The 27461-nt window shown below is 51.7% G+C and overlaps 1 protein-coding gene across 3 annotated transcripts in view; it reads left to right on the plus strand.

Moving 5' to 3' along the window:
• Nucleotides 1–27461, plus strand: part of LOC306638083 (protein FAM3B-like) — a gene marked incomplete at its 5' end in the record, with an annotated part of 42385 nt that overhangs the window by 9938 nt on the left and 4986 nt on the right. For 2 of the 3 annotated variants that reach the window (XM_079101177.1, XM_079101179.1), the window contains 3 exons: nt 7981–8124; nt 21683–21806; nt 26554–26612. In XM_079101177.1, the coding sequence (XP_078957303.1) occupies nt 7981–8124; nt 21683–21806; nt 26554–26612 (327 nt within the window). Of the gene's footprint in view, nt 1–3556; nt 3659–7980; nt 8125–21682; nt 21807–26553; nt 26613–27461 lie in introns of those variants that run through there. The other variant, XM_079101178.1, reaches the window with a different exon arrangement.

Genomic DNA, 27461 nt, shown 5'->3' on the forward strand with positions numbered 1-27461 from the left:
CCTGATGTTCTGCCTCACCACAAGCCCAAGAAGCAGTGGGCCAGCTGACCGTGGACTGAGCTTGGAGGCCATGAACCAGAGCAAGCCTTTTCTCCATGAGTTGACTGTGTCCAGTGTTCGTCACAGTGATAAGAAACCGACACGTGTAACTTTTTTTTTTTCATTTTAAAAAAGTTATGGATTTATAGTATGCTCTGGGAAGTGCACCTCTTTTTTATCTTTGTGTGTTTCTTTCCACTCTTTGTGTGTGAATAAATGTCTGGGTTTATTTCTACCTTTTCACTTAACAGGAATTTCTTGTATCTTTGCCCGTGTGTTTTACAAGTAACCTTGTTCCTTACCCCTTTACGAGCTCCTGAGTGAAGTTCCAGCTGAGCAGACAGTATTTCCATCTTCCCACCTTCATCGGCCTCACGGTGTGCTTACACTTCTCACCCCTGAGTGTGCACAGCACTCCCTTGTTTTTTCAGTGCTGGGGATTGAGCCCAGGGCCTCACATGCTCTGACCGGGCAAGTGCTCTGTCGCTGAGCCACACCCTCAGCCTTTTAAAAAAGAGGTCCTTAGTTAGGGCCCTGGAAATGCAACTCATGTCATATTTTTTAAAGGCCACAGGGTTGCGAAGGAAAACGTGATTCAAGAGTTTGTCCTAGACCTTGTGAGAATGGGGAACTGGCTCTGGGCACTGGACAAGGCAAAACGAATATGACCGCTCGCTTAACTAAGCAGGTGAAAAGTTCAAGACGTTCTCAAGGAAACCAGGGAAGACACGGACCAGTGGAAAGACAGCTCGTGTTCATGGTCTGGAAGATGTCGACACCATCCGAAGGAGTTCACAGTGAATGTGTGTCCCGCCAAGTCCCGGCCTCCCCCTCAGAAACCTAAAAATCCTTTCTAACGTATGAGTGAATGCCTGAGGGATGCTGAGATAATGAAATGATCTCGAAAAAGAAGATCAAACTTGAGGAGTGTGTGTCCTGCTCTCAAAATTTATTACAATGCCACAGTGATCAAGAAAGTGTGTTACGGGCACAAAGATGGACAGATCAGTGGTGGAAGAGAATGGAGAGGCCAGAAACAAACCCTGGCCTGTGTGGTCAAGCACCCTTCCCCAGGAGCCAGGACCCCTCGGTGGCAGAAGGGAGACCCCGGAAACAGCACTGGGAAAAGTGGAGATGCGAGTACACGAGAATGGAGTGGACCTTTACCTTATTCCAAAGGCAAGAATCAACACAAGATGGGTTAAACGTCGACATGTAAGACCCGGAACTAAAATTCTTCGAGGAGGGCATAGAGGAGAAGTTTGGAGCCTTTAGGTTTGGCCCTTGTTTCTTGGATATTGTGCGGAAAACACTGGCAGCAGAAACAGGATCGGAGCGGTACCTTGTCACTCTTGAGAACCTCTGCGCGCCGCGGACACTCAGCGGGCGAAGCGGCAGCCACAGGGGGCAGGGAACATTCACCAACTCTGTCGGATAGGGAGTTAATATCCAGGATGTGCAAAGCTTCCTGCAACTCAGCAGCCACAAAAATAAACCCAGTTTTAAAATGGGCTTGAATTAGAGCTCTCTCTCTCAAGATCACATGGAAATAAATGTCCAGCCAGCATGTAATAGAGGTTCGGCCAGTCATTAGGGAACACAGTCAAGTCCACAGGGAGGCACCACCTCACCTCCATGCCAGTTGATGCCGTGGAGTAAAGGGAGGAAGGCCCAGGTGAGAACATGGGGAAGCGCGGCCCCCTGCCCCCAGGGACTGTGCAGCTCGCCGCTGCTGTGGAGAAGCACATGCCACAGTTTCTTCAAAACTTAGACACAGAATCGTGCCCTGATCCCAGCCCGTCTCTGAGTATATTTCCCAGAGGAGGAGGAGGAAGGCAGAGATGCTTTCCCTCCCTCGTCTGTGGCAGCATCACGCGTGGTAGCCAAGCAGCGGAAGCCGCCCAGCGTCCATGGAGAGAGGAAGGCCAAGCACGGTGTGGCTCATGCACACAGGGATGTTATTCAGACTCGGGGAAAAGCAGTCCTGACGTGGGCCACCTTGAGGTCCCTAAGCTGTGTGACTTAGGCCAGTCACGAAGGCAGACGCTGTCTGATCCTACTTGTGTGGAACATCTGGACGGCTGAGGTTCACACAGACAGACAGGGGCGTGGTGGTTACCAGGGGCTGCGGGAGGGAAGTGGCCGGTTCTTGAGTAACAGGGACAGAGTTTGGGTTTCACAGGATGAAAATGTTTTGGAAATCAATAATGTGCCTGCCTAACTCTACTGACCTGTACACTTAAAATGAAAAAGATGGTAAATTTTACGTTATATACATTTTTAAACCGTGATTTTTAAAAGTAATAACAAACCCAGAGATGAAAGCCCCACCTCTGAGCCCAAGGCAAGGTGAGCGTCGTGGTGGGAGACTCAAGACTCTGACTTCATGAGCCAGTCCATTCCTGCCCAGCATGCGTTGGCCGAGCAGGACAGCGGCAGCTCAGGGTTCTGCAGGACCAGTCAGGCGGCCTCCTGTGGAAATGTCCAGGCTCAGGCCCAAGGTCAGTACCTTCGCTTACTGTGAAGACCCCTGTCGTCGGGGCCCTCTGATCTGGGAGGACAGCAGTGGGCATGAACTGAGGACGCCTGTCCCCTGTCTCCTTGGATGGCACCGTATGGGGGCCTATCGGGAACCAAGGTGGCAGTGGGGGGGCCATGGCCATGGCGCCTGGGTCAACCCCCAGGCGAAGGATGTCCCCAGGTGAGCCAACGCCCCTCGTGTCATGTGGCTGAAGACTCTGGGCTTCTCGGGAGAGGAGAAATGGGAGCAGAGCAGAAGTGCCCAGCTGCCCCTGGACCCTTGACTTGTCCCCTGTGGCCCAAGGCCTCTGGGCTAGAGCGGGTCTGAAGCGCGAAAACCTGCTGGGAGCCAGGAATGAAAGTGGACTTGTGGGTGGCAGAGAGAATCCCTGCTCTCCCTGGGGTCCAGATGCCCTTAGGGCAATCTCCCCCACATGCCCGCCAGACCCTGCTCTCAGACTCCCTGGTCTCTGTTACAAGAGGGACTGTCCACCTTGACCGTGGCCAAGCAGGGATATTGTCCTTGCTCTCTTCCTTGAGCTGCTCTCATCCTTAGCAAAGAAGCAAGAGGTGGGCACTGAGCTGGACTGGCAGTGCCACTGTCCTAACAGGAACCTGGGTACAGGGGACTTGGCTCTGGGACTCTGCCTTGAGTATAAAAGGCTCGGCCAAGTGTGTCTTGGCACCTGTTTTCTGTGGTGGGACATTAAGCTGGAGCCTGCGGATGCATAGTGTTAAGAGGTACTGTGTCCTCCCTCTACAAACCCTGACTGGCGTCCCAGGTCCTGTCAGCTCTGGCCTCTGGTCAACCAGGCCTGGCTGGGAGTGCGTCCCGCCTCCAGCGCCCTGGGAGCCCTCGGCTGGCCGGCTGGTGCACTGCTTGCCCACACCTGCTCAACCCACAGCTGCCCACTGAACCTTGAACATGCCCAGCCTGCACCTGTCATTTGCTAATACTGGCGGGCCCGCCCCTTTCCTACCCACCCCCGGGCAGGTTCCCGTCTGCCGCCCAGTCAGTGGCTCCTGCAGGTCGCAGGGAGCTGCTCCCAAGGACCAGGCGGGCAGAGCAGCACCTGGAAGATGCGTTCAGTGGCTGTTGGTGAGTGAGCCCTGCCTCGGGGTGTGGGGAGGGAAGGGACCCAGGGCAGGGGAGAGTCCCCTGCTGCCCCTTCTGAATGTGCTGCACGGAGCCAGAAGGGTGGCGGCTGTCACCAGGGTCTCCTGTTAGACTTGGGATCCGGAATTAGGGTCTCAGTGCCCAAGGGGCTGAGGTTTCTGAGGACCTCCGCTGTGGCCAGCTCCGCCACCCCGCGGGGGCCGGTGGGTGTGAGGCACCTTGCCCAGGGCAGGCGGGTGGGCGGGCAGGCGGCACGGCAGCGGCCTCCTCTCTGGGGAGAGCGCGTGCCTGCAGTGGGGGCTGGGGAGTGCCCCCCTCAGGAGGGCTGCTCGGCACTGGGCGGCCCCGGGCTCTGCGTGGGCTCCGCCAGCCAGAGGCGGGAGCCAGCTTTCAAGCGGAGCAGCCCCGGGCTTGTGGAGAGGGCGAGTCCTTTCTGGCACGAGGGGGCCGAGGGCGGAGTGAGGCTGGAGACTGGAGCCTGGTGGGGCTGAGGGACGTCCCTCTAGTGCTCTGTCTTTTAAACAGGACGTCTTTATTTTTCCCCTTTTCAAGTTCTTGGCACTTCAGAGATTTAGAAAGACGGCGGGAGAAGGGCGCCCGCCGTGTCCACCGCGCTCAGGGCAGGGGTCTCAGCTGCCCCCAGGGTCCCTGAGGCTGCCTGCCCTCCTAGTGGTTTCACGCTTGTTCCCAGTTCCTCTGGGGAGAGGGTGGGGCACAGCCCCGTGCAAACCAGGTGGCTCAGAAGGGGACGGCGCTCCCTCGGTCCCTCCCTGCCTCCGGGCGGCCCTGCGTGAGGGCGCCCTTCCAGCCCAGGGTCCCGCAGGAGCCCTCGGCACAGCCCGCACCCCAGGTGGAGAAGAGCCACACTGTCAGCTTTGCCTTTTCGTGTAGAATTATTTTCTTTAAAGGATGGTTTGTGGGTGAAGGGCCCTCCTCGCTGCCTGCTGTGCACGAGGGGTGAGGGGCAACACGTGTGTGCCTGTGTAAGGACGGTGCCTGGTGACGTCGAGCCGGCTTAGCCTGTGTGAGTGATGTTTGCATGACGAGCCCCCAGCCGGCCCTTGTCAGTAAGCGGTGGGCGGCGCACGGACACCTCCCTGACTGCCCAGCTGACCCCCGGCTGGAGGAAGAGCCTCTCCGTTCTCTCCTGGGATGCTGACATCATTTTACTGGTCGCGCAGGGAAAGTGCTGAGCACCCTGGCGGCTTCTCCCCCTCCCCTCTTCACACCAGCCCTGGTGATCATTTGTGAGCTATGTGGTCCCTCCACACAACGCTCCCATGACGCCAGGGTCGTCCTCACTGGGCATGTAGTTGTGAGAAAGGTCACCTCAGAAACTCAGCGCCGCCTCACTTCTGATTCTGTGATCTGAAAATTGAGATGAGTAGCTCTCAGGCTCCTGCGCGTCTTCTGGGTGGCCTGTGTCCCATGGGGACAATGGCGGCCACGCAATCCCATGAGGAGAGGCGGGGTCCTGGCTGCAGAGTCGCTGGCAGGGGGCTCTGGACTCAGCACTTCCTCCCCAGCTGCTGGGGCCCTTCCCACCAGGGTAGCACCTGGGCTGCAGAGTGGCCTCTCAGAGTCCCTGGCCTCCTACCTTCCCAGAGGCACCTTGCACTGCTCAGTTTAGGTGCTGACCTTCATCCTGATAGGCTGCCTTTGGTCCTTCCTGCTCTGCTGTCACCCAGGGACTAACCTCCTGTCGGGTCCACAGAGAGGCTGTCCCAGTGTGCCTGGTGCTGGGTTAATGCTGGGTTAGGCACTGAATGGTGGCCTCCACCCCAAGTCCTGTGCTAAAACCCTGACTTCATTATGGGACTGTGTCTTGGAGATGGGGCCTTAACGAGGTGAGTTAGTTAAAATCAGGTCATCAGGGTGGTATCCTGATAAGAAGCGGAGATCAGGACACACACACAGAGGGACGACCCTGTGAGGACAAGCGGAAGACGCCGTCTGTGACCAAGGAGGGCCTTAGGAGGAAGCAGCCCTGAGGCACTGGTCTGGGCCCCCTGGGTCTCAGACCTCCAAGAAGTGAACTTCTGCTGTGCAAGCCCCAGCCTGGCACTTCCTTTGGCAGCCCTGGGTCAGGAACCCAGGCCACCTGCTAGCATCCGCCCCTGCTGGCTCCTTGGTCCTGAGCTCCTGGTGGCAGGGACCTCTGTGCCTCTGTGATGGACCAGTCTCAGGCCAGCATGTGCCCACTTCTGATGGCAGACAGTCCTGGGGTGCCCTGGCTCTGCCCTCCCACCCTAGAGGGGTCCTGGCTCCAGGTCTCTCTTCCTCCCAGCCAGCCGCATGTCAGCACAGGAGGCCAGGCCGTCCCCAGCTCCTCAACCACAGCACACTCAGGCCTCCCTAGGAGCACCGAAAGATGGCAGGGAGGGTGCTCACAGGCCACTCACAGCGCAGAACCCTCCCTGAGGACCCTGGGCTGCCCTTCCCCTCACGTCCACCTGTGCGTCCTTACCGATTGGGACCGGATTGTGCCTCCCTTCCAGGCGGCTCTTAGGCCCTTCACAGGGAGTGGAACACTGTCTTCTCCACGCTATTAGCAGCTCATGCTGCAGGAGCCCTGTACGGGCTGGGGTCTTGAAGACCCTCTGAATGTTGTTCGGTGCCAGTTTTCTTCTCAGCCACTTCGGTAGAATCGGCCAGCCATGACCTGACACCCAGGATTCAGGGAGCTACTACTGTCTTTGGGTATGTCCTGCAGCTGTCCATGTACATGGTCCACCCAAAAGAACTTTCTAGAACATCCTGCCATCTAGTCCTAAGTGTGCCCAGGGCACCTACCAGGCTTAGCAGCAGGCAGCATGGAGGGGAGCGTCCTGCAGGCCGAGGGGCGAGGACTTGGGGACAGTGGTGTGCCCACAGCGACTGGCCCTGGGGAGGTACAGAGGAGAGCCTGCCAGATCCACAGTCCTTATCTTGTTTTCTGTGGCTGGTTCATCTGGCTTTGAGGTGTCCCTTCTGTCCTAGCAACGACAGTGGCCTTGCTAAAGCCTTTCCCAATGGAAAGCCAGCCCTGCACATTGTTCCAGTCGTCTTGGGGACTGTGTGGTTTGGAAATAGAAAAGGAATTAATGTTGAAAGGCACACCTGAAAGAACAAAGCAAAACCCCACGGCGACCCGGAAGCGTCAGTTCCGTCAGCGTGGCTCCCTGCAAGCTTGGACTCGGGCCACGGGGACACAGCGGCAGGTGGGCGTGGAGACCGAGTGCTTGCAGGATGAACGGGAGTCTGTTGAGCACCAAGGGAAGGGGGCTGGGACCACAGCTGGACCCTGGGTGGGGAACCCGGGCCCCCCACAGGGCTAGTGCATAGTGACTGGGTCGGGGCAGGAAGGGAGCCATGGGCTAAAGGGCTGGAGGCTCAACACTGAACCTCAGCTTCAAGGGAGATGTGCTTGCAGAGGAGACTGAGGGGAGCCTGCGTCTGCTCCAGGCTCTGGCAGGGAGAAAACCCCTGGCGTCTGCAGTGGCCGCCCTCCTGGCCCCAGCTGGGGTTGGGCTCCAGCTCCTCACCAGTCCGCAGCCTGCCCGCTCCCTGCCCCTCTCCTCCTCAGCTCTCCTCCCCTCAAGGTTGTCACTTCCTGGGCTCTGCACTCAGCGGGCAAGGCCTTTCCCTGGGGGTGCCCTGCAGCTCGGGAGGGGCGAGTGGAGCCCTCCAGCAAGGCACCTCCAGGACTTGCTGCATGGAGAACCTGGGGTGTCCCTGGCAAAGGAATGTGTGTCCACACTTCTCCCAGTGTGGCGGGCCAGCTGTCATTCGTCTGCTGTAAGTGCCCCAGTGCCAAGCAGTTCTCAGCACGGAGGTGTAGCCATGATCACCAGACCCGTAATCTATCACCAGACCCGTAATCACCAGACCCGTAATCACCAGACACATAATCAACAGAGCGAGACCTGCCCTTGGAGGTTTCAGGCTGGTTGTGGAGCAGACTGATAGCTGACAGTGTCACAAAGGGAACGTGTGACCGGGGCTGCCTTGATCGTGCGCCCCCAGAAGCTCAAAGGTTCATTGACCTCAGCAGCTGTGCAGCAACCGGCTCCGACAAGGCGCCACTCTGGTGTGTCATCTGTCGTCTGCATCAAATGCCCAGCACTGCAGAGCTGGCGGGTCCTCCCTGCCCACTGCCTCCCACCTGAGCACCGGGGGCCGGGGGCCTCCCCAGAAGTCCTTTAGTGCAGACCTGCTAACCCGGCGCCTCGCAGTCGGGGAGAGAAGCCATGGAGGGCAGAGGGCGCCTGGCCCCTGGCCGTTGCACTGTGCGGCAGGGCTTACCTGTCCTGCTTTGTCTCCAGGTGCCCTCAAGGCCGCCTTTCTCGTCTTCGCCTCCATGTGTGCCTGGTATTCTGGGTACCTGCTTGCAGAGCTCATTCCGGATGCACCCCTGTCCAGTGCCGTCTACAGTATTCGCAGCATTGGTGAGAGGCCTGTCCTCAAAGGTGAGTACCTGACCCTGCCTGTCAGTGGAGCACCCAGTCTGGCCCCAGCTGCTTAGCCACAACCCCAAGCCCACAGCCCGACCTGGAGTTATCCTCTTGAGGTACCAGATCTCAGCTTCCTCCCAGGAGAGTCATGGGAGGGACCCAAGTCCTAAACTCTAGAATCATTTCAGGTTTTCTAAGGAACTGAACATCTCAAACACCATCTTATCAGGTCCCGTCTGGGAGCAGAAGCCAGTATGTAAATGGAGAGGGGAGAAAGGTCGGGTGGCAAGAAGACATTCTTTATCAGTGGACAGAAGGGCCTCCACCAGAGGCCGGGACGCGCAGCTCCCGCCTGGGCTTCTCTGCGGCTTGCTGCACCCTCGGCACAGCCCCGGGGCAAGAAGCGCCAGTGATGCAGGGACTGAGGGCATCTCTGAGGGCAGCTTGCGGTTTGCCTTAGAGCACAGCGTCCTAGTCCACTCGGGCAGCTGGGAGAGACTACCCCAGACCGGGTGGCTTGTAACCCCCAGAAACGTCAGTGTCACACGTCTGGAGGCTGGAGACGGGGCGTGAGGAGCCTGCAGACGTGTTGTCAGCGATGGCTGCTTCCTGTTCATAGACGGCATCTTCTCACTGGGTTACTGTGCTCCTGATTTTCCGACGTTGGTTTGTTGGACAGTGCCTGTTCCAGAAGGGAATGCCTGAGAGTCCATTCATTTAATGCAGCAGGTGCTCATCCACAGTCTCCTGCTCTGAGCTGCAGTCTGAGTACAGGTGTGTTCACGTTCACCCTTTAGCTCTAAGGTGCTCAGAGTCAGCGAGGGCAGAACCCAAAACTCCGTCATTATGTCCAGTTAGGAACCCAACGAAGCAACTTTACGGTTAGTGCAGGATGTAGTGAGTAAGAATGTGCCTCTTGAATACAGCTAGAATAGAGGCAAAGTGAGATTGTAAAAGACACTTTCAAAATCGTATCAGATGTGCGTGGGACAAGCATTAGAGTAGTAAGTGATACCCTTTAAAATTTTTTATTGGAAGTGGGTGCATATATATATATATATATATATATATATATATATACATATATATAGTTGTGTGTGTGTGTGTGTGTATATTTTTTTTTAATATAGTTTTGTTTTCCAACAGTTTTTTTGGCGGGGAGCGGGTACAGGGGATTAAATTCAGGGATACTCAACCACTGAGCCACATTCCCAGCCCTATTCAGTATTTTATTTAGAGACAGGGTCCCACTGAGTTGCTTAGCACCTCACTGTTACTGAGGCTGACTTTGAACTTGTGAACCTCTGGTCTCAGCCTCCCTAGCCAGTGGGATAACAGGTTTGAACCACGACGACCAGCCCAATAGTTTCTTTTATTAAAATCATTTTTTCTTTTTTAAATGTTTTTCTTAGTTCTTTTTAGTTATTTGACAGTAGAATGTGTTCTGACATATTTTACTCACACGGAGCTTAACTTCCCATTCCTGTGGTTGTACATGATATGGAGTTACATGGGTCACGTGTTCATATATGAGCACAGCAACGTTAACGTCCTGTTCACTCTACTGTCTTTCCTATTCCAATACCCTTCTCTTCCCTTCATTCCCCTTTGTCTGACCCCCCCCCCCACCCCCCATAGTGTGTTAACATCTGCAAATCAGAGAGAATATTTGGCCTTTGGTTTTTGGGGATTGGCTTATTTCACTTGGCATGATAGTCTCCAGTTCCATCCATTTCCCGGCAAACACCATGATTTTATTCTTGTTGGTGACTGAGTAGTATTCCATTGTGTATATGTACCACATTTTCATTATCCATTAGATGCCAGTATATTTTTAAGACAGACATAATGTATAAAAAATTAACTTGCATGGATACAAAAAATAGGTACTAATTTAAAAAAAAGTTTATAGGAGTGACACCTTCTCACATTAATTACCTTTTATGACCAAAGAGAGAAGGAACTGTAGGACTTGCCTGTAAGGTGTATTGGTCCTTAATAAGATCGTGGCGTTGACTCTGCCTGTCTCCAGCCTGCCTCTTCCCGCCTGCTGTAGATGACCTGATACTGCCACACACAGGCCTGGAAGGCACTCTGGGCCTCAGTCTCTTGCATCTGACCCCCGATCACATACAGCGTGCGGTCTTTCCTGGAGACAGGACCCAAGGGTGAGGGGAAAGGGGTGCCTGCTGGTGGCTGCGTCCTGGCTCCTGGCTTGGAGTGTCCACTTGAAGGGTCACTCGATGACTGCTGGGGGTCCACTGGGTGCAGTTTGGGGTGGGCTTCGTGAGTCTCGTTCAGTGCTGGACGATGAGAGTGAGCGCGGAGAACACCATGCTGATGCTGTTTTTGCAGCGAGGCGTCTGGTCCTGGTGTCTCCAACGTGGTTGATGGGAATGGCCTTGTCCAGCAGGCTCCTGTCCAGGCGCCGCAGCCGCAGCCACTCAGGGGCTGCTGCTTCTTGAGTCCAGGCTCTTGCTCAGACCCCCACATCCTCCTCCTAAGTAGGCAGGAAGGACTGAGTCCCCTGTGCTGCAGAGGGGCAAGGGTGGAGGCCCCAGGTCAGCACCGGCTCTGGACGCTCGTTACTCCTCGCCAGGCAGAGCAGCCTGAGGCTGTCCTGGGCAATGTGTGTTTTCAACGCCCACAAGTCCCCTGCCCGCCTATGGGGTGACCAGCCCCTTGGATCAGAAAGCGAAGCATATGCTGAGGCGTGAGACAGTCGCTGACAAAGTGAGCTGGTGAGAGAGGAGACCAGAAAGGGAAGGTCTGCACGCTGCTGGGGAGGCCAGGAACCCAGGGTCCGCAGAGCCTCCCCCTCCCTGGAAGGACTCGCCAACTCCTCCTTAACGGGTGAGGCCCGCGTTCCTGGCTGGAGGTGACCTTCGTGTTCGTTTGCGGGTGACCCTGTGCTGGGCCAGCTGTGAGGGCCGAGAGGTGGTAGGCCCTGAAGGCGGATCTGAGGGTGGACACAGGAGTCAAGAGGAGCAGGGGGACAGTCCTGGGAGGCGGTGAAGGAGGCACCTGGCAGCCCGCGCAGTCTGAGGCCTTTCTCAAGGGACCTCGGGAGCCACGAGGGGCCACGGAGCTCTTGGCCTCCGTGCGTGGGCCGCTGGTACTTACTGAGGTCTTCTGGAGAGACTGGGATGGGCCCCGTCGCAGACTGGAGAGGACCCAGGGCCCTGCCTTTCGTGGGTCTCCGCAGAACCCCGGAGGCTTACTGTTCCCATCAGGGCTCTCTCCGGCCCCGCTGGGACTGGACGAGGCAGCAGGCACTCCCCGGGTCCTACCTGCCTGTGTTTACATTTATTTAATCCTGCCTTTCTTTAAAATGTTTGTGTTTGTTCATCATGGATTGTTTTAGATTTATTTGAACCTTTAAAAATATGGCATTAAGCTGGGCACCATGACACATGCCTGTAATCCCAGCTTGGGGACGTTGAGGCAGGAGGATCACAAGTTCAAGACCAGCCTCAGCAACTTAGTGAGGCCCTAAGCAACTTGGTAAGTTTCTGTCTCAGAATTTAAAAATAAATAAATAAAAGGCCTGGGGTGTGGCTCAGTGGTTAAGCACCCCTGGGTTCAATTCCCAGTTTAAGAAAAAAAAATTACTGCATTAAACAGTTATTTAGTTTGATTGCTGAGCTTTGGGGCACCCCCATAATTTCACCTGAGGGCTCACCCCGATCCTGGCCTGCTCCAGCCCTCTATCAGACACTGTAACTGCACGTACACTACACGTGGAAGAAGGGCGTGCAGCCTCTCCATGAAAACACTACCTTTCGAAGAAGGCCCTCGGGTGACCACAGGAGCGAGGTGCACGTGGACGGTGATTGCGTCCTGGGAGCGTGGAGTGTACCGTCGCTGGCCTGTGCTGTGGATCCCAGGCATAAATGTGACAGCCAACCACCTGGCTGAAGCTGACCCAAACAGGGACAGAGGAGGTCCCAGAACAGCTGTGGCCACAGGGAAGGACAGGCGGAGAGGTCGGCGGACGTTCCTCAGGCAGGTGGAGAGGTCCCACCACCCTGCAATGTCTTGAGTGAGAGCCAGTGTCTTGAGGAGGTCCTTTCTGACACCAGAGTCTGCTCTTTTCCCTCAGATTGGTTCTTCAATTGTGTCTGGTGCTGTGTGATAGTCACAGCATGTTGATTTCCGTGAGTCCCTGAACACTTGCAACCTGAAGCACATCATATAAACTCACAGGCAAATCAAAGGTTTTAAATTTGCACGCTATCAGAAAATTACCAAGGACGCTTGCTACATTAAAAAATCCTAACCCAGGAGTGGTACGGTGGTCCACACCTGTAATCCCAGAGACCGGAGAGGCTGAGGCAGGTGGACTGTAAGTTCAAGGCCAACCTCTGCAGCTAGCAAGACCCTGACTTAGAATAAATAATTAAAATCTGGGCATGTAGCTCAATGGTAGAGCACCCCTGGTTCAATCCCCAGTGCCAAAAAAAGAAGAAAAAAACAGAAATCTCTGCTCTAAAACATTTTTATCTTTTATGGAAATATGTGTTGTGCTTTTGTATCTAAAAATTTAAAAATAAGAATGGATCCATGCCAGCTTAGCGTTTTGAAATCTCCAGTGTGTGTCATGGGCACACAGAGTCCTGGAGTCCTGGAGGAAATGCTGGAGTCTGAGCCCCCAGGAGCAGCAGCAAGTGTCAGCTGACAGTGAAGCCTCTCCAGGCCTCCCAGGGCCGGAGCCACCGGAGAGAATGTGACCGCCAGCCACTTCCACTCCCTGCCCCTTTCTGCAATCCTCTGCTGGCATCACTGGGCACTGCTTTCTTGGTTGCCAGGCTACCAGTCCCAGAGTTGCTGGACCCGGGCCCTTGCTGGTGGCCACTATCTCCTGTGCGTCCTCAGGCTGGGTGAGCGTGTGTCAAATCCAGCTTGGCGCTGGCTGTCTGGCTGCTCTCCCGTCTCCCTCCTCCTCCTCCCTCCTGGAGTCCCCCCCTTAGACAAGCCTTCGGAAAGGTGACCCTGGCACTGGGTCCATGGTGGCACTGCCTGGCCGCCGTGGGAAGCACTGAGCGTCTCTGGGCAGAGCACTCTGGATCTGGTCTCCCCTGGCTGTGGACCAGAGTTAACCCCAGGCAAAGCAGAGCGGTGGTTTCAGGTGGCTGATGTGAACCTGCCACCGTCTGCTCAGACACACCCACACGGTCCTCTCGTCCCTAGGTTCTGGTGACTTCCACCAAGTCGTCTTCCTCGCTCAGAGGCATGAATAAGAGCAGCATTCCCAAACCAGGAAGTGTTTTCACAGGACCGCTTCCTAGGCCCCACTCCAGGACACTAAAACCTCTGTGGCCCACGGCTGGCTCCCAGCACCTCGACTGTTTTGTTTTAAGCTTCACTTCATACACAGCCTGCAGAGCATGATGGAGGTTCCCAGGGGGTCTGGAGTCCTGGAGAGGGGGCCCAGCGGATGTGCCTGCCCTCTGCGCCCCACCTGCGAGAGGAGCAGGCTTCCTTCTTCAGCGCCTGGCTGTGTGCGCTTCTAGGGAATGGGTGGCAGGCTCGTAGAGACTCCTACTGTCCGAAGTGCCCCGGGTTCTGCTCAGATCCCCAGCCCCTGTGATGCACGCAGACACCCAGCTCTGCATCTCCAGAGCCAGGTGCTCCTCGGGAGTCAGGAAAGCAAAGGTCTGCCTTCTAGAAAGTGCACCTGCCCCGTTCACTCAAAGTGGCCCCTACAAGCCACAGCACACCTGGCCGAGGCCACAGGTCACAGGCAGCCTCGCCTAGGGCCAGGCCTGGGGTCCTGCTCCTCTCCTCCCACCCCGTCCCCAGGACCACGACATGTGGAGCTCCAGCTCTGATGTGGTGGCCCTCAGGGAGGAGGCTGTAAGGACCCCATGATGTCCACACTGGCCAACTTCAGCTCCAGGCCTTGGGCTGGGAGTCCTGGGCAGGCAGGGTCTTCAGCTGTAGTGGTCACTCAGTGGGTCCCTGCACTCTAGCCCTGGGACTATGCCTCTTGTAGGAAGGAGGAGGAGCAAGGAACCGTCCGTGTCAGAGCCCAGGGCTGTCCCCGCTCCCTGGAGAGTGGTGAGCACCCAGGGTCCTTCCTTCCCGAAGGGAGAGGGGCCAGCCCTGTCCTGCGAACTTGCTGCCCTGCAGGGAGCTGCCTCAGGCTCAAGGAGGGGACCGGGTGCTCTCCGAGGCCACCACAGGGCTCCCGGTTCTGTGGGTACCAGAGCAAGGAGGGAGGATGAGGGCGGGGCCCGGCCTCGGCCAGCTTTCGGCCTGAGTTTGTCTACAGCTTTTGTAGACTGAAATCGGTGTCATTGGAAATCAGTCACTGCTAGCTTTAGAAAGGCAGCTGTGTCTAAAGTCAAAACTGGGCCTGGACCAGTTTGCAGACACAGCCGAAGCTCGACGGTGAAAGTGCCCTTCACCAGCCTCCCTGGCACTTGCCTCTGCTCCCCGCCCCGCCCCTTTATTTCAGTCCTGGGGTTGAACCAGGGGTGCCTATGTAACGCTGAGCTCCATCTCCAGCCCTTTTCAGTTTTTATTTTGAGACGGGGTCTCACAGAGTTGCCCAGGCCAGCCTTAAACTTGGAATCCTCCTGCCTCGGCCTCCCGAGTCAATGGGACGGCAGGCTTAGAGGTTTGACTTTAAGTTAGGCTTCCCTGCTTCCGCATTGCTTTTGGAACATACCAGCCTGGTCTCGGGAGGTGCGGGAGGCAAGACCCCTGCAAGGCAGGCTGGGAAACAAGGCGACTGTTACAGCAGTGACGTCACAGGGGACACTGCCACACTCCCTTGTGGGCCCCTTCCTCTTGAATACCTGGTGTCCTTGAATAACTGGCTTACCTGCACACCAGGCCGTGGGGCCTGGCATGGTGCCCTCGGCAAACACAGCGTGCCTGTTGCACACACGGCTGTTCTGCATGGGCTCAGGTCCCAGCCTCCAGCTGAGTGGACTTGGGACCTGTGCACCAGCTGCAGCCCTGGAGGGTGGCCAGGTACCTCGAGACGCCTGGTTTTTGCTTAAGAGAACTGTGGACCCATCCTGCCCAGGACAGCACTGCCCCAGGGGAAGGAGTCAGGTCTATACCTGATAAGGACAGTCACTACATTAAGGGGACATGCAGGCTCCAGGGAGAAAGCACGTGTCCAGTTCTGGAGAACACTCTCTCCAAACTGGGTCTGTGTACACCGCATGGCTGCAGAGGTGAGAAGCAGGACACCCACTTTTAAGCAATAAGTTAGTTACATTTTCAGATACTATGTTCAGTGCATTTTAGGTGGACACTTAGTAACAAATATCATCATTCAAACTAAAAACTAACAACAACAGCCAAAACCCCTATAGCAATGTCCATATCAACAGTTGGATACTTCCTTTAAATTAGGTGTCTGGAAATAAACAAAACCACATTAACTATATTTGAAAATTTAAGTGACCTAACATACGCTTTAAGTATGCGTAGCCTGTTTTTTCTAACTTTGTCGATGCCTACAGCGTGCATTAAAAAGTCCAGAAGAAAATGTACCAAAGAGTAAAAATGAAATACAAGATTTTTTTGGTTCCTTTTTTCTCTCCACTTTTACTTTCAACTTTTTTTCGGCAGAATAAGAAAGTCCCGTAGCTTTTCCTTGTTCAAAAAGCAGAATCAATGGAAAGAGAAGTTAGTAGACATCGATCAGAGCTCTGGTAGGGTGTGTTCAGATTGCCACAAAGTGTGGCCCCTGGCTCTGCTGACTGCTTGACCTGCTTTCCTTCTGGAGCTGGGCCTGGAGCCCAGGGCCTCACTCAGGCCACCTGTGTGCTGTGCCACTGAGCCACACCCCAGCCCCAGCCCTCTGCCTCTGCAGGGGCAGGTCCCATTTCTCTGGACCCCCATGCTGACGTACATGTGGATTTCTGCAACACTTAGGGTCTGATTCTCCCTCATTCATTCAATGAACATTGCAGAGCATGCTGGCTAGGAGCTGGGGTATGGTGAGCTCTAGACAGACAAATCCCTGTCCTCATGGGGACTTTTAAGTAGGAAAGAAACTAGAGGCTACTAGGGAGGGATAAGCGTTAATAAAATACAATAAAGTGAGGCAGGGCGGGGCTGCGCAGCACCCGGCAGGGCTGGGGCCAGAGATGAGCGGGCAGGGCAGGTGAAGAGGAGCCAGACCTGAGGAGGCAAGGGAGCCCCACAGGGTCTGCATGAGCACCCCAGGAAGACTGTCTCCTCATGGGGGCAGAGGATGTGGTCACACAGAAGCTCAGGCCGAGTGCCATGTGGTACAGCGGCTCCCTTGAACGTCACTGTGATTCTCTGCGCTCTGATCTCCAGCAGGTGGTGGAACCTCTTCAATTAATCAATAAGTTGACTTGTTTAATATTCAAAGCTGTGAGCGACGCTTTTCTTGGTGTACAATGTGTCATTCTGATCTGTGCAGACACCGGGATGGTGAATCAGGCCGACGAACACATGCCTCAACCACACCCTTGTTTTCGTGTGATGAGACTCTTCACATCTGCTCTTGAGGCAATTTCAAAGTGTACGATAGGTTGATGTGCAATGGGTCTCTTGATGCATGAGTGCAGGTCTTCTGTCTAATTAGAATCTCATGTCCTCTGGCCAACGTCTCCCTCCCCCTCTCCATTTCCCATCCAGCCTCTGGTGACCGCCCTTCTATTTCTTGCTTCTTTGAGTCTGACCTTTTGGATTCCATGTGTGTTACTCCGCTTTTCATCACTGTGACCAAAAGACCTGACAAGAACAACTAGAGGAGGAAAGTTGGGGCTTATGTTTTCAGAGGTTTAGTGCATGGTTGGTCAACTCCATTGCTCTGGCCTGAGGTGAGACAGAACATCATGGAGAAAGAACATAGCAGAGGAAAGCTGCTCAGCTCAGGAAGCTGGGAAGCAGAGAGAGGGAGAAGAGAGCAAGGAGCCAGGGACAAGTTATAATCCCCAGGGGCATGCTTCCAGGGACCACCTTCCTCCAGCAACATCCAGCCAGCTTACAGTTAGCACCCAGTGGCCCATTCAAGTTATTAACCCATGGACCAGGTTACAGCCTTCCTAATCCAATCCTTTCACCTTAGAACATTCCTGCATTGCTACACGAGGTTTCCAGGGGACATCTGATATCCAAACCATAGCAACACATGAATGAGACTATGTGCTACTTGTCTTTCTGGGCCTAGCTCATTTCACTTAGCATAATGTCTACCATTTTCATCCATGTTGTCAAAAATTATAGAATTAGCTTCCTTTTAAAGACTGAATAGTATTCCACTGTGCACAGAGACCTCATCCATTCACCCATTGATGGGCATGGAGGTTGATTTTGCATCTTGGATATCGTGAACAATGCTGCAGTGAACACAGGAGCGCAGATGTCTCTCCCACATACTGATCTTGTTTCCTTTGGAAATGCCCAGTGGTAGGGCTTTGGATTGTGTGGAAGCTATTTTAATTTTTGAGGATCTTCCATACTGTTTTCCACAGTGGCTGCTCTGCTTCGTATCCTCATCAACAGTGTGCTGGCGGCCACGTGCTATTATTAAGCTCTTCCACAGCAGCCTCTGTGATAGTGGTTTTAGTTAGCATTGCCCTGGTTACGCGTGATAGCAAGCATAACCAGGCCTCTTGGCCATTTGTACATCTTATTTAGAATAATGTCTATTTGCCCTTCTTAAAGACGGGTTTTAACTCTGCTTCTTACTGAGTTGCTCGAGTTCCTTGCATTTCTGGGCGTGAACCCTCACCACACGCATGGTTTGGAAATAGCTCCTCTCGCTCCGCAGCCCCTCTTCACTCCTTTGATTATTTCCGTGACTGTGTAGAAGTTTTTTAGCTTAGTACAAACCTGTTTGTCTGGTTTTGTTCCTCTTGCCTGTGGTTTGGGTCCCATCCAAGAGAATGTTTTCTCGAGGACTTCACGCCTATGTTCATTAGAGGCGTTGGTCAGTGATTTTGTTTCCTCCTGGTACCTTCGCCTGGTTTTGGTATCAGGGTAATGTTGGCTTTGTAAAGCGAGTTTAGAAGTATTTCTTCCTTTTCATGTTTGTGAGTGCGGAGGGACTGGCGTTAGTTCTTCCTCAGATGTTTGGTAGAGTTCAGCAGTGAAGCCTCTCATCTGGACTTCTGCGGATGGGGTTTGACTCTGCTATTTTCATTGATTCTGGCCCCTTACTTGTTTTTGATCTGTTTAGATTTCCCGTTTCTTCATGGTTCAGTCTTGGTAGCTTGTAGACTTCTAGGAATCTATCGAGTTCTGGGTGGTCCAGTCGTTGGTGTATGATTGTTCACCATTTGTGACCTTTTCTCCTTCTGTGGTGTCAGCCGTAATGTCTCCTCTTTCATTTCCAGTTTGAGTTGAGTCTTCTCTCTTCTGTTCTTAATCTCGCCAAGGGTTTGCCAAGTTTGTCTTCCTTTTAGAAAAACAACTCTTTGTTTCATTGACCTTTTCCATTATTTTTTTGCTCTCTGTTTCATTATTTCTCCTCTCATCTCTTTAATTTCCTTCCTTCTCTTGACTTTAGGGTTAGTTTGCGCCTCTCTTTCTAGTTCCTTGTGGTGTAAGATTAGGTGGTGTGTGAAACCTTTCTGCTTATTGTGATGTAGGCATTTATTTCAGCTTCTCTCTGAGAACTGCTTTTACTACATGTTCTGTTGTATTCCCCTTTGTCACAAGATACGTTTGGGTTTCTCTTTTTATTTCTTCTTTGGCCTGTTTCTTGTTCAGGAGCATGTTGTCTAATTTGGACATTCTTGTCAATTTTCTCTTCATTTCTCACTTCACACTATTGTGGTCAGGAAGCACACTGGATGTGGATTTGATCTTCTTGGACATGGCAGGCCTTGTCTTGTTCTTAGCTCTGCACTGGAGAATGTTCCGTGTGTGCTTGAGAAGAATGTGCTCTCTGCTGCCGTTGGATGGGGCGCTCCATCTGTCTGTTGGGTCCATTTGGTCTAAGGTGCAGGTTGGGCCTGTGATGGTCTGTGGGTTTGTGTCCACCAGAATTCACAGGCTGAAACTGAAGTGCTGGTGTGATAGTACTAAGAGGTAAGTGATCCATCAGGGCATCCGCACCCTCATGAATGAACCAGGGCTCATAGAAACAGTTGGAAGGGAGTGTGTTTCCCTCGCGAGGTGCGCCCCACCAGACACTCCATATGCTGGTGCCTTGGCCTCTATCCACCCAGAGTTTAGGCTATAAGAAGTAAAAGTATATTGTTTATAAATACCCAGCTTAAAGTGATTTCATAGCAACCTAAGGACTAAGACAATGTCCAGTGTTTTCTTATTAATTTTCTTCTGGATGACCTGTTCATTATTGAAAGTGGAGTCTCGAAGTCCCTATTATTATTTATTCTCAGTCCTTCTCTCCCTTTCAGTCCCTTGCTTTCTATATTTAGGCGTCCCAGTGTTAGATGAGAATGTATATATATATTCATCACATCTTCTTGGTGAATTGACTTCTCTATCATTATCTGGTGAGCTCCCTCCTCTTTGTAGTGCTGGGGATAGAACCCAGGGCCTTGGGCCTGGTGGTCAATGCTCTATCCCTGAGCCACAGCCCCCATCCCAACCCCATATCTTCTTTAAATTTTTGTACTTGTTCTAATTAGTTAAACATGACAGTAGAATGCATTTATACATTTTGATAGATCATACATAAATGGAGTGTAATCTCTCCTTTTTCTGAGGAGTGAGATAACTGGGTCAAAGTTTTCTGAGGAATCTCTGTACTGCTTTCCCTAATGCCAACCCCACTTCTTTTTGCAGTTAGATCCAAAGCCTACTTTACCCGTTCACCAGCCCTGCTCTCCTCTGGTTCCATCAGGACGGAGCGTCTTTCTCCATCTGCTCACTTCCAGTCTGTGTGACCCTAAGGGTGAAGTGGGTCTCTTATCAGGAGCATATAGTTGGGTCTTTTTAAAAGATACAGTTATTCTATGTCTTTTAACTGGAAAATCTAACCTGTTTACATTTAAGATGACTTTGATAGGCGAGGACTTCCAGTTGTACTGTTGCTGGTTCTGTCTTGTTCTCCCTCCCTCTTCCTGTGTTGCTGTCGTCTGTGTGGTTGGGTGGTGTGCTGTGTGATACCCCTGGATTCCCTACTCAGGCTGTCTTGTGTGTACCTCATCCCCTTGTTGACTGTTCTTTGGTTCCTGTGCAATGAGTCAGGGAAGCCCAGTGCTCTGCAGGTAAGAGGCTAAGTCCAGGTCGACCTGAAGGGTGAAGGGTGCTTCCTGAGTTCTCCTCTGGGCACCTTGGACTTAAGTTTGAGAACCGCAGTCCGGTGGTTCTCTCCTGTGACCTGAGCAGGAGTCCTGTGCAGTGATCATGCATGGAGGATGCACCGGTGAGATGGCGGGTTGAGGCTCGGGGACTCCAGGCCTGCGCCTCCCACCCCAGCCTCAGACGGGCCTCTGAGCCCTCGAATTGCTGGTCCCTGTGAAATGAGGGCGTTGCAGTGGATATCTCCAGGGCCTGACCACTCTGCCGAATTCGCATCCTGGGCAGAGAAGCTCAGTGCGCAGGGGCGTGTGTATGTGTGTGTGTGTGTGTATGTGTGTACATGTATATAATGGCATGCTTTGTGGTATTTGTATGGAATGTGTTTGCATGTATGTTTGTGTATGTACAGTGCATATGTGTGATTAGGGTGTGGGTGTGTGGTATGCTGTGTGGTATTTGTGTTGTAGTTCCTTTTGTTATGTTGTGTGGTATGATGTTTGTGTGGTATGCGGTGTGTGATGTGCAAATGTGTTGTATGTGGTATGTTGTATGGCGTTGGTGTGTACGTGTGTGCATGGTGTGTGTGTGTGTGTGTTGAACACTGTGTAAAGGCAGACGCTGTGCAGATCTCCAAGGGTGTCTGTCTTTGTTCACCAGCACCCTTAGACTCCTGAGTATTAGTCAGCTTTTGCAACCACACTACCTGTCAAGAACCACTTAGAGGAGAAAAAGTTTATTTTGGCTCCCAGTTTCAGAGGTTCCAGTCTGTAGACAGCCGAATCCATTGCTCTGGGCCAAAGATAAGGCAGTACGTCATGGGGGAGAGCCCAGCGGAGGAAGGCAGCCCCTCACGGCAGCCGGGAAGCAGAGGGAGAGAGCGGGGGCTGCAGAAAGAGCAGCCTTCCAGGGCAGCCCGTGCCCGCCTCCTCCAGCCGCACCCAGCTGCCTACCATCACCTAGGCCGCAGCTCTGCTGTCCAGTCCTCTTGCCTCTGAACTTTCCTGCATGAACAGGAGCTTCTGAGGGCACCTGAGGTCTTTCTCTTGCTGTGAGGCAAACACGCAGCACACAGAGGGTCATTGTGATGAGCAGCCTCGGGCAGTGGTTCTGACACTCTGAAATTGCTGTACCTGTTCAGAATCTCTCCATGTGAAGTGTTCCTACGACAAAAAGCAGATTGTGCTAACCGTGCATCTTCAGATTGCAGTGATCCCAGTGAAGGTGGACACCTTCCCCTCAGGTTTCCCCTCCCCTGGGATTGCTGGTCCAAGGGCTGGAACGGAGCTGCTGGCCCTCCTGGTCACGGAGCAGGTGCATCCGTTAAGTAACAGTGATGTCTTGATGTTCTTGTTTATTACAGCCCCTGCCCCCAGAAGGCAAAAATGTGACCACTGGACTGCATGCCCCCCTAATAGCTATGCCTACCGGTTGCTCAGCGGTGGCGGTCGGAACAAGTACGCCAAGATCTGCTTTGACGATGAGCTGTAAGTAGCAGTGTTCAGAAAGAAAGCACAGTGTCTGTCAACTGGGTCCCTCTGAGGCTGGCCGAGCAGCAGGGCTGCCCAAGAGGAGAATCTCATGCCCCTGACCCCAGCCCAGTGCACCTGGGTGGAAAGACATGCCCTGCTGGCTGTGTCTGCCAGGGAAGGATGCTGATTCTCCCTCGTGGTGTGTGTCCTGTGCGGAACGGCTTCAGTTTTGTTTGGCAGCCTTTAGAACAAGCTGTCATTTATAGTTCATACTTTACTTGAGCACCTGGCAAAGTCCAAAGTCGTGGGAACACGGAATTCGGCTGACTGAGCGTGTGGCTTGTGTTCTGTGGTCCCTGCCCTCGCGGGTTGAAGCAGGTGCACTTCTCTCTGTCGTCGGCACCTCCCAGAGGTGGAGCAGGTGAATATCCCTCCTCTTCCACATTGCGAGAGTTTGTGCAGTTGGTGCTTCTTCTCCAGGGAGACCATCTGTACTTTTCTTGGTGGGATTTTTAACTGCAAATTCAGTTTGTTTAGCAAACAGGGCTACTCCAGTTACCTGTTCTTTACTTTTGAGAGCTTCTTTGCATTGGAGCACAGCCCTGCTCTTAAGTCTCTCTTAAAAGCCATTTCTCAGAAGACACAGTTCCCTTCATGGGTGTGGGATCTAGAAGCCACGATACACACTTGGCATGCTCAAAGCCACTGGGGTGGAACCACTTCTGAGCACTTTTAGTGAACAGACACAAGAAACGCCTTTTTTTGCACTGGTATTTCCAGCTAAAGTTTAACATTGCGGGATTTTTTTCTCCACTAGAAGCTTTGATTTTACATTTTAACTCTTTCCCTTTTACTGAGAACCTTCATCCCTACTACCATTTAACACTTGCTTTCAAACTGATATCGATAGAACTAACAGTGCAACTACTGAGTGATGTGTAAGTTTTGTCAGTTATTTTTTATTTAAAAAGAGTACGTTACAGTGTACAGTGTTTTGATTAAAGTCATATGAAAGAGTTACTTTTCCCATAGTTGTAATGGTTCAGAAATTAACATATCAAAAAACATATATTCAGAAAAATCTTCCCTACACCCTCCAATTTTCTCGTGTACTCATCTCCATTGTTTTTTCATTTGTTTCTGATTTATCCCTCCAGCATTTGCTTTTATGGTAAAACAAGCTCTCTCTATACATAATCAGCATGTATCAATATATGACTTTAATAAGCTTATCTATGCATGCCTATATGAATATGTGTATATATGCACAAATACACACACGTTCTTTCTTACATAAAAGGTAGTAAACTCCACACACAGTTTTGCACTTTGCTTTTTTTACTTAACAGTATAGTGGAAATCACTCCTTATCAGTACAGAGATTTTCCTCACCTATTGTATTGGTGCATAGTATTCCATAGGGATGTATCATACTTATTCAACTGGTTTTGCACTGACAGGCAGTTCTAATGTGTCCGACCTTTTGGTACTGCTAATAATGCTGCCATGACTAACCTGTGCATGTGCTATTTTATAAGTGATTATTATAAAGCAGACACTTGTGTAACCACCCTCAGGTTAAGCAGTGGACTATCACTAGGACTCCACAGTCCCTCTGTGTACCTCTTCCCAAGTGCAGCCCCCTTCCCTACACCCACTGGTAAGGCACTCCATCTTCCTCTGTGGTATCATGGCCTTGCTTTTCTTGATGGTTTTTCTAACTAAGCAAACATTGTTATTTAATTTTGTGTATTTGAATTTTATATAAATGGAATCATAAATTATATGTTCTTTCATGTCTGGTTTTTTTTAGCTCAAAATGGTATTTGTGAGATTTGTCTTTGATGTTGGGCATAGCTCTTTCTGTGGATCTGCATTGCTGTGTAATGTTACATTGTTATTTTCCATGCTACTGTTGAGTGACATTTGAATCATTCCCAGTTATTTTTGATGAGTGCTATATATGTTTCTTGGTGCTCAATGTGTGCATTTCTGTGGAGTGTTGACTTTGGGGTTCGGGATGGTGGAGGGTCTCACAACCAGTGATTATCTAGAAGGATTCCTAGGAGTCAAAAACAGGTTATACTTATGGCTAAGGTTTGTCACAGCAAAATACAGAGCCACTTCTGCTGTCTGGATGCTGATGGTGAATTCTTGCATTTCATGTTTCTTTGAAATATCTGTCTTTCATCTTCATTCCTGAAAAATATCTTGGCAGGATGTGTTGGTCATGGTTTTCTTCCAACACATTTGAGGTGTTATTCCATGGTCTTCTAACTTCACAATTTCTTTTGAGAAGTCAGCCAACAATCTAATTGCTGCAAATGTGAAAGTAACTTCCTTTCCCTTTTCTGATCCTGATTGTCTTTTAAGATTTTTTTTTTTTTTTTTACTTATATTTGGTTTCCAGCATTTGTACCCTGATGTGTCTGCTGTAGTTTTATCTTATTTGGACTTCTTTGAGCTCCTTAAACACGTATGTATTGAAGTTCTTCATTGCATCTGGCAACTTTTCTGCCAGTGTAGCTTCTTGTCTCCTTCACTTTTTCTTTTGAGACTCTTAATGAAGCACATTTTAGACCTTAATACTCTAATCTCTAAACTGCATTGTTCTGTTTCATATTTTTATCTCTCTTTTATTGTGGACAGAACTGTTTTCCGTTTCACTAGCGTTCTCTTCTATTGTGTCTAATCTGCTGTTAAACCCATTCGTTGACCATTAATTTTTTAGCTTATTATATTATTTTCTTTTAGAACTTCATTTTTTTTTTCAAATCAGCATGTCAGTTTTTTAAATGTCCAGTTCTGAATTTTGCAATTTTGTTCATCATTTTCTTGAATATATTAAGTATAGTTATTTTGAAGTCTATGTTGGATAACTCTACTACTTGAAACCCCTGTGAGTCACCCCTATTATGTACTGTTTCCTGCTGGTTCCATTGGTACTTGTTATGTTGGATTCTTTGCTCATGTGCCAGATTATGTTTGACAGTGTGCCAGATGGTACATTGGAGTTATTTTTTTAAAATAGAGGCAAAAGATATGTATCAATCAGTTTTTCATTCCTGTAATAAAGTATCTGAGGCTTGACAATTTATAAAGAAAAGAAGCTTATTTGGCTCATAGTTCTTAGACTCAAAGGCATGGCACCAGGATATGCTTAGCTCTGGTGAGGGCCTCATGTGATGGCTTCACAGTGGTCGAAATTCATGCAGAAGAGATCTCATGGAGAGACGGGAAGACAGAGGGATTCGGGGGTTAGACCTGCTCTACTCTCCAGAGATCTAATTAATCCTGTGAGAACAGCACTGATCCCTCTGAGGCCCCGTGACCTAGCTACCCTGCATAAGCCCCACCTCTTAAAGGTCCCAGCTCCCAACATCACCACGCTGAGGCTTCCAACCTGCGAATTCTTGGGGGCCTACACTCAAACTACATCCAAACGAAAGCCGGATAAAAGTTTCTTTTGCTTCTGAGGAATTTTCTTCGCTGCTCTGAGAGACCTGGAACAAACAGCAGAACAGGATGATCTAAGTAGATTTTAACCATTGAGACTTTCCAGGCTACTTAGTGGAATTAAGTCTGGGCTAAAGTCCAGCAAATGCTGACTTAATTTCTGGTTGTCCTCACACTCAGGACTCCACCCTTGTGAGCAAACTGACGTGAGAGGTGGGGATCTGACCTGGCCCTCTCTCTGGCTTCCAGCATCTGCCCCCACCCCCGACCTCAGGGCACTGCTCACCTCTGCTGGTACCTTTTCTGGAATCAGCAAGTGCTCCTGGGATAAAAGTAGCCTCAAATGCTGGACTCACCACCATGAATAGAGTCTCCTGTGAGCCCTTGGCCTGGGAAGTTATTTGCTTCCTTATTAAGGCCCTATTATTCCTCTAAAAATGATCCCCTCTTTTCTGCTCTTCTCCAAGGATGGCAGTTTCAGATCACCCAAGTTCTCATTTTTGGAAACTTCAAATTCTAAGACTGTCAAGAGCCCCAGGTCTAGGAGGCTTTTGGGAAAGCTTAGGTAAACTCTCAGGGGCAGCGTGATGAAGCACACATTCACCCTCCCACAGCCTGGGGAAGAAGGGAGACTGCCACCCTATCATGACGCACCATATCATTGATTCGAGACCTTGGCAAAGGGCCCATGCACACGTGTGTGCACACACACATGCACACACAACTCCTGTGACCTGATGTTAGGATACAGTCAGCGCGAAACTGACATTTCACATTCTCCAGTTTAAAAGTAAAATCTAAGGGATAGGACGGAAGTGTTTATTTAAGGAGCTAGCTGGGCCTTGAGGTTGGGTGAAAGGATCACCTGGAGCCAGGCAAAGCTTCTGTCAGTGCTTTCCAGGGAGCAGGCGTGGAACAGCTGGGAAGCCAGGTCTGGGTCTCTGCGCAGACTCACCTCCAACTACCTCGCATCTCCAGGAGGCAAACGACGCTCATGAGCTGGTTCAGGACTTGGTGAAAACACCTTCGTGAAGAGCCTGAGCTAAACAGATATGGCTTTTTCCTCTATCCTTTGCCTAAACTATAAGATTAAATGCGGTTTCCAGGTGCCGTGGGGACTGAAACCCGGTCGAATGTGGTGGAGCCAGTGTGGGTGACTCCAGGGAGCTGCACCAGGGCGGTGGCGTCTGCCAGGAAGTGGTGGGAAGTCATGCGGTGGGCTGTGCTGCCCAGGTCTGCGAGCAGGGCTGGGGTGCTCATTTCTGGGCAGGAGAAGAATCTCCACTCATGCTTATTTGCATTTCAGGCTCATAGGAGAAAAGACTGGGCGTGTCGCAAGGGGAATAAACATTGCCATTGTTGACTGTAAGTTGTTCAATACTTTCCTTAAAACATCCCTAAAAATGTTGAGGTGGGATTGAGACTTTGAGGTTTCAAGATTTTTGCACATGATCTAGTTTAGGTCTGTATCTTAATGCATTTTAAAATTATATATTTAATTATTTTTATAAGCCCCATGTTACGAATTGTGGCTCCAATGACGACAAGCGATAACTGAAGACCAAACACAAAAGGATTTCACAAAAAACAAGGAGCAGGTGGAGGGCATGCTGGAAACCCAAAGATGCACCAGCTGGTGACCCAGGGTTGCATCTCTTGTCCGCCTCACCCCTGGCCAGTTACACCCTGGCCGGTTCCCGCTGTGGTGTGATAAACGGCCACTGAAAGTCCACGGAAAGCAGAGCTGGGCCTTGCTCATAGGTCCTGCTGCCACTGGGAGCCCTGGCACTAAGAACTGCAGCAGGGTCAGCAAGAGGTTCCCTGTAGTCCCCAGGGGCGGGGGGCACAGCCCACATGGGCCGGCAACAGCCGAGCTGCAGGGTGAGAGACAGTTCTCCCTGTCCGTAACCCAGGGAAGGCAGAGGCACGCCGTGGGAGGGGCCAGGGGTCTCCGTTGTTCCTGGGGAAGAAGCAGGAGGAAGTGGAGTGTCAAGGTCAGCGGTGACTGGACGCAGGCTGGAAGCAGCTCCAGAGCAGTGCCTGCCTCTGTCCTGCTGTCCCTGTGCTCGGGGACACTCTTGGGGAAGCAGCCCCTCTGGGCTGGGCCATCCCATCAGACACACAGAGAAGAAACATCCTGTGAAGTGGGGCCAGGGCCACCAACGCACCCTTGGTCCCATGATTTTTTTTAAACATCATTTCTTTTATTTGCAG

This window comes from Sciurus vulgaris, assembly GCF_902686455.1.
Source record: "Sciurus vulgaris genome assembly, chromosome: 10".
NCBI lineage: Eukaryota > Metazoa > Chordata > Mammalia > Rodentia > Sciuridae > Sciurus > Sciurus vulgaris.